We start from the raw sequence: 13157 nt of genomic DNA, 5'->3' as shown, positions 1-13157 counted from the left end.
AGACGCCCCATCTGGATCAAGCCTAGATCGCCTCAAAGTGGAGTTCACATCCACGCTGCCTTTACCTTGAGTAGACGCAGGAAGAGGGAGGGAGGGAGGGAGGGTGGGAGAGAAACCCAGGCACACACGCGCGCACACACAGGGAGAGAAATCCACTTGCATCTCAGCCATGTATCTCAGCCAAGAAACCGTCTGCCTTACCTTTTGCACGCCTTCCACCACCACCACCGTGACATTCCTGTTCTCTGTGCTGGGCTGAGAGCAAGAGGTGGCTTTTTTTTTTTTAAGTGTATTCCTTCTTTTCTTTCTCTTCTTCTTCTTCTTCTTCTTAATAATAAAAAACGACTCTTCCAGAGGAGGAGATAAAAGGAGCATGCCTTTCCTTTCAAAAAGAAAAAAAAAAGAAAGGAGGGGGAAAAAAGGTGGAAAGAAAAACAGACAGAAAAAGGACCCCTAGCTATGAGGAGTGTGCATCCCAAGAAAGCTACTCTGCTTCTGACTTGCTTCCCTCCTCCACAGTCACCTTTAAATGCATCTTTTACTGCTGCGGCACATTATATTTGCAGATCATAAAATCCACCTCCAGCGCTTACCAAGACTGTCCTGACATTACTGTTTTATGACCTTGACTTATTGTGGTCACCTGGATAATATTTAAATCAACGTTATGGTCTCTCACTTATATTAAACCCGCTAGGGTACTCTCCTGAAAGCCTTAAAAGGATGAGTACTAGGGGGAGAAATACTCTAGGTGGGGAGGGGGGGAGAGAGACGTGCTTTTTTGGCAGGGTGGGGGGCGCAGAAATCACTTTGAAAAATACCCAGTTGTCCAGGGTTCTAAGAAATTTATTTGGCTCCATATAGAAAGATACATGCACAGATTCCACATACAGGATATATTTAAATAACAAGCCACACACCAAAAAAAGCACAGGCATTTTCCACCCTTCCCCGGGAGATAAGATAGCGGTGCTGCCTTATTATTTTGCTTTTTCTTAAATATAATGGGTGACAGCACCGCCTCACCGGAAGGAGACTGCATAAACTACATTGAGTAAGCATTTCTCTCTTTGCTGTTTCCACACATTCCCACGTATGAAATTAATTGGCGTCATTATATCTTTTATTATTGTACAATAGTCAGGCTACACTAAGGTATGAAAAACAAACTTTCAAACATAGCTAGGGTCCTAAACATTAAAAAAAAAAAAAGACATAGATGTAGATCGATCCTTCAGTCTTCCAAGCCCCCAACACACCCTTTGTGCTGTTTCTGAATAACTTAAAAACACCTTAGAAGATGTTTGAAAAGCTAGTAAGCAACCAGCTGGCTCTTTATTTTACATATAGAAACACTGTGGCACTATATATATATATATCTATATATCTGTATATCTATAAATATATATTCACATGCTCATACTGATGAATGCATTTCCGCTCTATAATCTGTAAATACCCAAATTATAGAATTTAACTCTTAGCCTGAGGTCTCTTTCTTTTTCCCTCCGGGTCCTCCCTCCTAATGCTCCACTTGCAATTATATCCAGGGGGTGAGTGGGTGGGAATAATAACGATAATAATTAAAAAAAATACTGCACAAGATTTGCAACGATTCTCCCCATATAGCCCATCCCTTCCTCCTCTGAACACTTTCAAGTGAAATTAAAATTGGAAGTCAGTTCGCGAATTCGATTCTCTCTGTTCATTTTCTTGAGTTTCATCCTGCGGTTCTGAAACCAGATTTTGACTTGTCTGTCTGTTAGATTAATACTCTTGCTAATCTCCAGGCGGCGCTCGCGGGTCAAGTACATATTGAATAAGAATTCCTTCTCCAGTTCCAACGTCTGATGTTTAGTGTAAGGGCATCTTTTCTTTCTTCCGCTCTTTGCTGTCAGCCAATTTCCTGTCGTGTTTTCTGCCTTTATATCCTCTGTTAAAAATAATATTATTAAATAAGTATCTATTGGAATAGCAAAGCGAGCGTCCTAGAGTTAAGACTACTTTTTTTTTCCCCTGCAGCTTTTTTTTTTTTTGCTAATGGGAAACCTCTCTGTCCACTGCTAAAAAATAATGGGCGTTCTACCTCCAACTCCTTTTTTACTTAACATTTAGCGATTAAAAAAAAAACACAGTCTGATTAAGCATTCAGACAAATAACAGGAGCTAAGGGGTCGCAAAAAGCTGGGGCTGCACTCCTATTTTAAACAATATTCACCTGGACATAAGCTACACAATAATGCCAGCTCTTGCTGGATTTTTTATCCCCCAAACACACACACACACACACACACACACACCCTTCGCCTATGACACATTCAGACCTGAATAGGACTTTCCTGAGGGACAGACCGAAATGTTAAAAGCATCAGATCTATCAGTAGACTCCTACAGTTACACAATTTCACCCAGATTTGGAAAGATATATTTAAATAATAATAATTCCAGAGGTTTAATGATTGTCCTAATTAGTGGTTGCCTGCACGCCACAAAAGCTCTCGGCTCAGGCACTGCTCTGAAACTATCCCTTCATATTAAAAACTCATCAAAAGCCAAACAAGATGGTGTGGGAGTTTTAGAGAGTGGGTAGAGTGAAATATTTTGCCTGTCTGTGTTGGTTCTCTCTCCCACCCTCCCTCTCTCTCTCCCACTCCCTCCGTTCCCCATAGTCCAGACTCCATTTTCCTTTGATGTGAAAACTGTGTAGTTTTATTATGAGTAAAGGTAAACTTTCGATATTACTTTTTAAAAAAACAAAAACAAACCGACCAAGATTTATTTGTACTTTAAAAACGACCCATCTTCCTATCTGCCTGTAACACATAGACACACATATATACAACACCCCGACTTTTTCTAAATATCCCTTTTTTCCGCACAGAGGTGCCCAACTCCAACTGTTCACTTCAGCCTCCAAATTCACAAACACCTCTTCAGATTTGAATTGGAATCTTTTATGACTGGTGGCAGAGGTGCTCTTAGCTCTCCTACTTCAAATATGAGGGCAAAGCCTGAAGCCTTGTCTTGTCTACGGGAGTCCCAGGATCTGACTTCTTGCCCCAAATTTAGGAATGATCAGCGAGCTACTCCAAAACCGACCAACTAATTCGGCTGCATGGAAATGCCTTTCACATGTTTAGCCCTCTGCCATTGAACCCTGTTAGTTCCTTCTAAGGGTTTGCCTTTCGCCCAAAAAAAACATTAAACTCCCTTCCCACACCTTGCATAAGGGCGTGCTGGATGTACAGTAATAGAAACAGAGAGGAAGACTCCATACAAGACAAAGAGAAGGTGGAAAGATAATAATAATAATTATTATTATTATCATCATCATCATCCCCATCAAAATTCATCCCCCTGCTGGCATCATATATAAAGCGTTGGATTTCCAGCAAATAGCTGTCTTCTTCCGCAAGGAAGAAAATTAAATAAAACTTTGGAAAAACCTAGGTGGGACATTTCAAATTCTTCCTTAGAACTTACTGTTGAGATTAAAAGAGATCATGAGGTGGTTGGGTTTTTTCCCCTTCCTCTGTCTCTTTCTCCCTTGTCCCTTTCTCCCAAAAAGTCAACCTCGCATTTTATTATTTTTCTTCATTTTACTTTTGTGAATTAAGGACGCTGGAGAAAGTGTAAGCAAGAAAGAGTTTGGGGTGAATAGTTTTGTAGAGATTTTCATCACCTTGATGCTGCATATTTTATTTTATTAGTAGATAAAATAATATATCTTTGGTTGCGCGGAAGAGGATTGGAAAATCCTTTTTAGGCCATTTTAAAATCGTACTTTAGTTCTGTATAAATGAATATATAACAATGTGGGTGGAGACATTGGTAGATGTAGCTACACACATATGGACTGCATATATATGTGTACACATGTATACCCACGCATGCATTTACATACACAGACAGACATATACATGAGATCAAATGAGAAATAGAGAGGACAAAATGGTTGCATTCTTTGGTGGAATTCAAGCAACTTATGTGTGAAAAAGGACTTGGCGAAATCATGCATGCTAGCATAAGTATATATGCTGAGAAAATGTACAGGACTCCATATAAGCCATATTGTTTCTATTTGCTTTCTACGTTTCCCTCTTCCAATTCCAGGCTGGGCTTTGTGAGGCTATGGAGTCGTTCACGCCAAAGTAAGAAACACCTTCCTTTTTATCTGTATCTATTCCCAATAGAATTTTTGGGGGAAGGTGGAGGAACTCTTTGCTTAAAATTAATCCTGTTTTGAAGAAAACAAACCCCACGTTTAATGCTCCCACTCTCTTCATTCCTTCTCTTCCCTCCCTTCATTCGGGAATAAAGGTGACATATAAATTTAATAAATAATAATAATACATATTAAAGCCCTTTCCAACCCTTCTATTCACTGGATCCTTTTTAGGCTTCACCTGCAAGGTAAATATAAACATCTTCTGTGAAAGTCCCTTCTTCATTCCTCCGGGAGCTGCTCTTGCCCAGAACACCTTAACTTCAAGCAGAGGTTCCTACACCTTCGCAAATGGAGGAGGAGGAGGAGGGTGGGGGAGAAGGCATTGTTTCTGCGCAAAAAACAACTCTTGAAGCAGCAACCTGGCTGATTCAGGGAGCATGCAACTTTGATAATGGAGCTCAACAACCAAGTCCAGTTTGAAGTGTTTGGCAAACCGTTCCCAGCACACCTCACTTTCCCTCCCCTCCGGCCACCTTCGCCCCCAGCCCAGCAGTCCAGAGCTCGCCAGTCAAATTCTCCCCAAGACAAATCACCACGGCCACGCCACGCCACCACAACCACAACATCCCAAAGAACTTTAATGCCTGCTTTTCAGGGGTGGGGGGTGGGGGAAGGAGAGGAGAGAAGGGGGCGAAAGCTCATCCAGAGAGCACGTTTGAAGAAGTTGCAACCGCTCCTCGACCAACCACTCCCTCGCCCCTCCGAAGGGGCTCGCTCGTTCAGCGCCACAACCCCTTTGGGGATCCTCTGCCCGAGAACACCAAAATCAACTTCGCCAACGTAACCCGACCGCGTCGCCTGCCCTTACTCCCCGTCAGCCCAGCTGATGTTCCCCCCACGAAAACCACAGCACGCCAGGCAGGCAGGGGCGTCCATGTCTGGCCAAGATGACTGAGCCACACTGCGGTGCCTTCTTTCAAAGGGGTTTTACGGGGGGGGGGGGGGGGGGGGGGGTTTGTTGTTATTGTTGATGATTCTTGCTGTCATCGTTTCTTGGTGGCCGGGCGCTTCCGAGAGAGGACAGCAAACAGGTCCCAAAGAGAAAAGTTGGTGGAGTTTGTCTGCAGCCCCAGAGCCTGGGGGGCTCTGCTTCTCAAACCATAAGCCCAATAGTAACAACAACGACAACGACAACAACAACAACCACGGCCACCACGACGACAATTAACAACCACTTCCGAATAACTCCCCCCAGAACCGCTGCCCACTCCCTTTGGGTTCCTCTCCTGGGAAGCCAGCAGAAGGATCACCCAACCACCCCACCCCTTACCTTTAGCCTCGTGGTCCGAATTGTCACTGCTGCTCTGGGCACACTTCTGCCCGCTCTCCTCCGTTCCCGACGGGCTGAGTTTGGTCACGGGGAGATTCTTCTCGGTCTTCACATCGCCAGCCGGGCTGTTCTGCCGCTTAGGGTCCGGCTTGGCGCTTTCGGGGAAGCCCCCCGGGGCTCCTGGCTGGGCGAGAAAAGCGGGTGGCGGAGGTGGGGGTGGCCGCTCGGGCGGCGGCTGGGGCTGTTGCGCGGCGGGCGGCGGCGGCGGCGACGGGCCCGGGGGCTGCTCCCGACGCTCGCTCGGTTGGCTGAGACCCGCCCTGGGTTCAAAACCGGCCTCGTAGGCGCTGGGGCTGCCGCCGCTGGGCGCCTTCTCCAGGGAGGCATAGCCCGGGGTGGCGCGGTAGTAGCTAGGCAGGGGCACCTCCTGGTCAGCGAGGCAAGCTTCAGGCATCTGCCCGGGGTAGAGGGTGGCCTCGGGGGCGCTTTTCGCCCTTTTCTCGGCGTTGTACATGCAACAAGCATTTTCTTCCTTGACACTGGTCGGGTAGGAGCAGGAAGGCAGCTGCCTTGCAACAGGTTGCTCGATTCGGTAAGTATTTTTAGGGTCACACCAGGCATCTAGCTGAGACAGGTAAGGCGGATAGGTGTTGAGGGACAGCCCGCCGGCGTGGTTCACCTCGTCTCTTTTGGAAAGAGCCGGGATAATCCCACAGTTCCTCATCATTCCACAGCTGAAGTCGTTCGCAGACTGCATATACATTCCTTGATTAGAGGAATAATTCTCTCCCCGGCAGGTACCAGCCAACGAGTCCATCAAAAACGAGTTAGGAGTCACATTGTTGGGACATGACATTTTCAGAGAAGGGTTTTAAAGAGGAATACTACAGCCAGGGGCTGACATCTTTTTTTTAGGCAAAAAAAAAAAAAAATATCAGCACCATAATTATCCACGCATCGGTCCCAACCACGTGATAACTAGGCCAATGAGGATTGAAAATGGCCTTGATGATTCAGACGCCAGTGACGTCACCGGGGTCAAGTTGTTGCGAGAGAAGAAAACCTGCGTGGAGCAACAGCGACATCTATCCGCTTCTGGAAGGTAAGGAACCCAGGACCTTCACATTGAACAAAGGAGAGCGACACGCTTTTTCCTCGAGTTTGTTTACCAATGAACGAACGAACGCGTGTCTGCAACGAAGTGGGGGAAAATAAAGGAAGTGAACCCGTAAATAGAAGCAAAGTCAAATTCAGATCAAAAGGTCAGCAAAGAATCTATCTATCCATCTATCTATCTATCTATCTATCTAGGTATCTATCTATCTATCATCTTTTAAATAGATACAAAAATTGGAAGAAAAACAAATAAGCCAATAATCGAACACTAAATGAACTTTTGGGCCCTTTGAATTCTTCACCACAATGAAACTCGACATGCACAGAAAAGTTTTCTTTCCGCTATCTTCTAATTTCTTCAATACTTTGTGGATTCAACCTTAGCCGCCCGTGGGACAGTGAGTTTACTTCCCAAAAAGTATTTAGAAAATCATTGTCACCGTTATCATCAACTGGAGTCAAAGAAATATGAAGCATTTGGGTTAAATCATGCAAGAGATTTCCCTTTGAAAATAGTCATTTGTGCTGTTTTAGTGTTTATTCCAAAAGTTGTTTTTTTTGCCTTTATTGTACGAATTTCACCTTTAAGGGTCTTACCTTCTAGCATTGGGGGGGGAAGGGAAATTCCTCCTTAAATTTTGACCAAAATAACCTGTGCTATTATTTTAAAGTGAGCATCAACCCTATTTACACTTCTTCAGAAATTCAAACATAAGCACAACAAATACAGTTACAAATAACAGTTTGTAAATAAACTGTTAAGGTACATTAACAAAACTAAAACAGCATTCTTTTCTATAAGATTGCATGGATTTGGCACCTACTTCTTTCAGGAAATTATCACAATCAAATAAAGTACCAAATGGTGAGGTGTATGAGGGTGTATTTTTTATTTCACAGAAAGAGTGCTTAACTACAATTTTATGCACATTTTTAGTTGATCTTTATTTTTATTGTTTTCACACTAAGATTTTTTTCTTCAAAAAAAATATATGATTGTTTCCTTTAGTTAATTTTAGATTCATTTGCTTTACTTTTTAATGCTTGCTTTCTCCTTGCCGCCTCTCTTTCTCTCTTTGAACTTAATGATCTCAGAATAATAAATGTTATCTCATAGATTAAGTTATGTTGAACGAGATGTTTTTTTCTTGTGGCTGCTCTCTTTATTGGACATTTTCTAAATTGGGTTGCAATTAAGTCAAATTGTTCTTTAGCGTACATTAAAGTGACTAACATGTTACAATCCCAAACTGACAATCCTGTTGATGATTGTCAGCTTGAGATGTTTTCTCTGTATTTTATGTGTGAGTGGGCATGAATGAGTATAGCTGAGAAACGCTTACCATCTAACTCCGGATTTTGATCAAGAGATAAATAATAATCACACTTATCATAATGACCACAAGAACAGATTCACTCAGTGGAAGGAACCTCAAGATCATTGCAAAGGATTTGAAAGGATTAGAGGGTTCAGAGTCATTTTCAAGGGGTGGATTGGCTGCCTTTTCAAAAAACAGATACATAAAGAGTGGGGGAAATTTTACTCAAAAAGATTGAGAGATGTGGAAAGGTGGAACTTAGCCAGTTTGGGTGAAATATATATCTAGATTTTTTTTTTTAAAAAAAATAAATAAATAGGCTGAATTGCTGTCTAAAGCCAGCCAAGCTTTAAAAAACAAGTTTTCAATGACCTGGTTTTACAATTCAATTTGGCTGTTGCTTTGAAAGGACTTGCAAAGCTGGGGGCCCCACCTTCAACCCCCCCTCTCCTCCTCCCTCCGATCTTCAAGGGTGAGAAGTTTTAATATCTTAGGCCAAGGAAGTCTTAAACCACATAATTCTATTTGTCTCAAGTCCCCCTTCACAGACAAACGCCCAACCCACCCCTCCGCCACACCATTCAAAATACAACATGCTAAGAGCTCTCCTGCACTTTAAACATTGCTTTGCTTCCTTTGGAAAGTGATTCCTGACTTTACAGCCTCTGTTTGTGTTTTCTGCATAGGTCTTTTTAAAAACAAAACAAAACAGTTTGATAGAAATCGTTTGGTTTTATGGCATCCCCGCAAAAATTCCACATAATATTTATAAGCCAAAGAATACAAATTTAGCATGGGAGCCAATGCTTCCTCATTTATGGGTGAAGAAATTAAAGACCAATACAGTTTGGCACTATATAGCTTTCTCCCATTCTCTCCCAGTTCTCCCCACCACCACTCTTTATTTTTGCAGTTTATATAGTTAACTCAATCATTTTTGGCTCCAAAGCTCAAGAGATCACTTCATGGATGCATTTTGGGGGAAAAAAACTGGCCAGATGAAAATGAAGTGACAATACACTTCAAAGTCTTCCATGTCTATGTTTTCCACTCTGGATTCTTGTCTGTGTTAAATTCCATTTTCTCCCTCATGGGAAATAGGAAAAAGGAAGCCCAAATTGCACTGAGATAAAAGCCTGTCAAATAATACTATTGCCCCCCCCCCATATCTTTTTCAGAGATTCATTTATACAGCATTGAGGACTTTTTATCAGATTGAATATAACTGGAGACAGAATAGAAGGGTTTTGAATGTGTAAAGCCGGCAGAAATTAAATATTGATTTCCTATTTGTCATTATGATTGCTTCATTTTTTTTAAAAAAAAGAAGACGTGTGTTTGTTTCTATCTGTACAAACACATGGAAAATTTTTCAGTATAAATTGGGTTGATAATTGAAGCTTTCCACAAGCAGATTGTTATAATGGCTAATGGAATGGCGAAAACATCAGATTCATTTAAAAGATCAAAATATACTTCTTAGCTTCAGTTCAGACTATATTTGTGTATGTGCGTATAAACATAGACCTTAAATGGAGGTCTTGCTGTAAACCAGAGCAAGCAAATGCATGTAGAAGTCCAGATAACACTTAAAGTAAAAAATAATTAGAAGTATGATAAACATGGATCATTAATGGAAAAAGAAATAAAATTCATCGGCTTAAGTAGAACCCCCATTGGGAAAATGCTTTACTCTAATTGCGGAAAATAAATACCAACAAATGCTATTAAAACTGAAATGCATGCAGGAAGTGGGGAGATTCTTAACATCTCAATCTGGCTTTTTTACATTTCTTTAGAAACAAAATGTGTAGCGCATATTAGGTTTTAAAAAATAGTAATAAAATAAAACCACAAAAGAAAGATTGAGGTTGCCGGCTGACCGAGGGTCAGTCAGCTTACACCAAAGTAGAATTGATGCTGGCTTGTGCGTGTGAGTGCCTTTGGATTCCTTTAATGCATTTATCTCGGGCCTGGTAGATATTTGGAATTATTTGACTGAAGTAAAAGTCAGGAAGTGATTAATTTTTAAAAAGTCAAAGAAACAGGATAAAGTGCGCCCTGCCACTTTTCTGCCTTCCTGAGTATATGGAGCAATCTGCAGACGGTCTCCTATTGTCTGCACTGTCTGATCGCTCTTTCTCTGAATGCCAAAGGCAGACGTTGAGTTGACACCGCCTCCCCCCATGCCCCCAAAAAGAGATCTTGAAACCAGGTCCCCTTCGCTTCCCTTGGAACAGACTTCAGCCCCAGAAATACAGGGCAAGGAAGGAGCGGGCTGCAAACACACAACCACACACACACACACACACACGCACACACGCACACACGCACACACGCACACGCACAGGGAGGGAGGGAGGGAGATATGCAGGAATACTGCACAACCCTATCTAAAGCTTCACATTTCCCTTCAAAATCATATACACGTGTGCAGCTCGCTGTTTTGTAACTCACACACAAGAGCACCTACCTCAAACTTTTCCCGTTGTACTTGTTCTCTCTTCCGCCCCCCCCCATTATCTAATCAAGAGTTAAACAGCAAAATGCCTCTCATGCCCACCATATGTTTAAAGAGCTTCCCCTCCCCTCCCTTAGCCATTTTTTTTATGATAAGCATTCATTTTCACTTCTCGGGGAAAAAAATTGGTAGGAACATTTTAATGATTACCTTAAACTTGTATTTCTGCTGCTATTATACCCCATGTTGCGAAGGAAATAAATATTCTGATTTATGACAAAGTACATGAGAGTACACTAACAATGATGCAAAAATAAAACCCAACCCTTTAGATGTTGGCTTAGAAAGTGTAAACTATCACCCCAAGAAATCTATCAAACTTTACAATCCGTCTTATACTGTTTCCCTTCTTTTGGCGTAACTTAAGTCGAAGAATTATGGAATTATATTATATGCCTTGAGGTGGTATTGCAAAACTATGCTCCAGTTATTACTACCCCCAACATAGAACATACACATGCACACGCAGGTATCCGCCCTTTGTGCTTAAGCTCAGAAATTAAAGTTGACATGCATAGCTTCCTCCTACAATATTCACATTCCTGATCATATTACATTTATCCGCACACTGTTTTATGTTTAAAATAGATAAATATTTACATGTATGCAGCTCTGTACACAAAAAATATTCATTTTTTTCAATTAAGTAGCTCAACTGAAGCCAGCGGGAAACAATGCAGTGCATTGTCTTAGGATGAAAAATGAAAGCATACATATCTCATTTGCCATATAATTCCATTTTCATATTAGAAGTTAAGCGTGACTTTAATCTGGGGACGGAAAATAAACCTTTTAAAATGCTTTCATAACATAGAAATCGAAAGCACTTTGCCTAACTATCATGCTAATGTTATTAGCATCAGCATTTTAAGATATTAAGGAGTAATGCTAAAAAAAGAAATTAAATTATCTAATAGGTGAAAATATATATAGGAAGATATTTTTGCCCGTTTCCACTTCAAATGGTATTTCTGGTATTTCTGTAAATTTAAGATCTTTTCTAATGTTCACATAAAACCAGAATTAGCTACTTATTTTTATTTTTCATTCTATTGTGTAAAATGAGTGTACTAGAAAAGAAATAGAACGAAAGAAAGAAGCCTAGACATGATATTAGTTTTTAGAAAAGGAATTGACACACACAATTAAAAGCGATAAAATATCTAAGATTTGTTTATTTTTAAAGGAAGAGCCCAAAGATTACTGTGAATTACAGAAGGGGCGGCTCTTTTTCAATTACTCTTGATTGTTAAATATACTTTGAATGATTATGTAAAAATAGCTATATATATATATATATTTTCTCTCTTCCCTTTTCCTATTTTCTATCCTTTCCCCTATTGGGAGAGACAATTGTTCACATAAAAGTTAGCCGCTTATTTCTATTTTTCATTCTGTCTCACTATACTGTAAAGATCAGCGGTAGGAACTGGTGGATTTCCTTCAACCAAGTGGACCTTAGCATTGAGGTGGCAAGTTGGATATTGTGTAAGTACAGTGTTGGACCTAGTTGCCTTCTGTCCTTTGTAGATTTTGCATTGTTGGTTCTGCATGGAAAATTTAATTGACACACAGGGATCCAGCTATTGCAAAGATCATTTGGACCAAGTCTTAAAAGTTACATTAAAAATATTGAAGAGTAAAAGCTCAAGAAAAGACCAATGCATTGACCCCTTCCTTCCTTCTCCCCTTTCTCCTACGCTACAAATAACATTGACTGTCCCCCCCACACACACACCCCAAAAACACAAAACGCTAAACAGAACAAACCATAGGGATATTCTGAGCAGCTTCTTCTATGCAACAGTGATTCGTATTTTATTTCCTGTAGCAAAGATTCCAAGACCTTCCTGGGCTCAAAGCTGCATTCTTGTGATTTCATGGTATGATTTGTGAGTTATCACAAGCACAGAAACAGTGCTTAAGTCCAACATATGTTGACCAGCCATATATGACCCACCTTTATTAAAAGCACATAAAAAGGGCCTTAATGAGTCGCCATCTTGAGGGAGGACTGGGTTAGCTCGCTTCTAATAAGAAGGCTAAAACTATGTCTGGTTTCTTTTCAGATTCAGAGAAAGTTCAGATTTATTCAGAAATGTTATCTAAAGCTGGAAAATGAAAAGGCGAGCAGTTTTCCTTAGTTCAGATCAATGTCCCTCATTAACGGCACAGGAATCTCTATCTGTCTGTCTGTCTGTCTATCTATCTATCTATCTATCTATCTATCTATCTATCTATCATCTATCATCTATCTCTACCTCCCTCCCTCCCTATCTCTACTTACCTACCTACCTACCATCTATCCGCCTGTCTGTCTATCTCCATTGATTATCCATCTCTATGTCTGTCTATCTTTCATTCAATGAATCTGTCTCTTCTGTCAAAAAGTTTAGTGCCAGTCAGATGTTCAAAAAAATAAAAATAAGGCAAGAAGCAGAATTAATGGCACATTTAATTGTTGAGAAAGGGATTGCTCTAAAACACCCGTCTCGGATTCCTTTAGCAGAACGGGATAAGAGGAGGTGGGTGGGTGGGTGTATTTACATACAAAGAAAAGCTCGCTTTCTTTCAGGCCCCTTTCAAGGTGCCTCGCGCGAAAGTTCACGTGAAAAGAAGTGAACTAAAGCAGCCCCCCCCCCCTTCCTTCCTTCCTTCCCTCATTCAAAGTCCGTAGCCGAGCGAAGAGGGGCGAGCTTCAAG

At 41.3% G+C, this 13157-nt stretch overlaps 1 protein-coding gene across 2 annotated transcripts; it reads right to left on the bottom strand.

The window, feature by feature from the left end:
* Positions 1 to 1655: 1655 nt before the first annotated feature.
* Positions 1656 to 6354, bottom strand: HOXC10 (homeobox C10). 2 transcript variants are annotated; one of them, XM_026714741.1, is made up of 3 exons: positions 5781 to 6354; positions 5499 to 5687; positions 1656 to 1933 (listed from the first exon to the last, which is right to left on the bottom strand). In XM_026714741.1, the coding sequence occupies exons 1-3, from the start codon at positions 6352 to 6354 to the stop codon at positions 1656 to 1658; spliced, it is 1041 nt and encodes a 346-aa protein (XP_026570526.1). The 2 variants fall into 2 exon arrangements, with proteins under 2 accessions (XP_026570526.1, XP_087779218.1); XM_087923092.1 differs by having other exon boundaries at positions 5499 to 6354.
* Positions 6355 to 13157: the final 6803 nt, after the last annotated feature.

The sequence above is a fragment of the Pseudonaja textilis genome, chromosome 2 (assembly GCF_049901715.1).
Source record: "Pseudonaja textilis isolate UNSWEBS1 chromosome 2, rPseTex1.2, whole genome shotgun sequence".
Classification (NCBI taxonomy): domain Eukaryota; kingdom Metazoa; phylum Chordata; class Lepidosauria; order Squamata; family Elapidae; genus Pseudonaja; species Pseudonaja textilis.
This window is presented reverse-complemented; position numbering and strand designations above follow the sequence as displayed.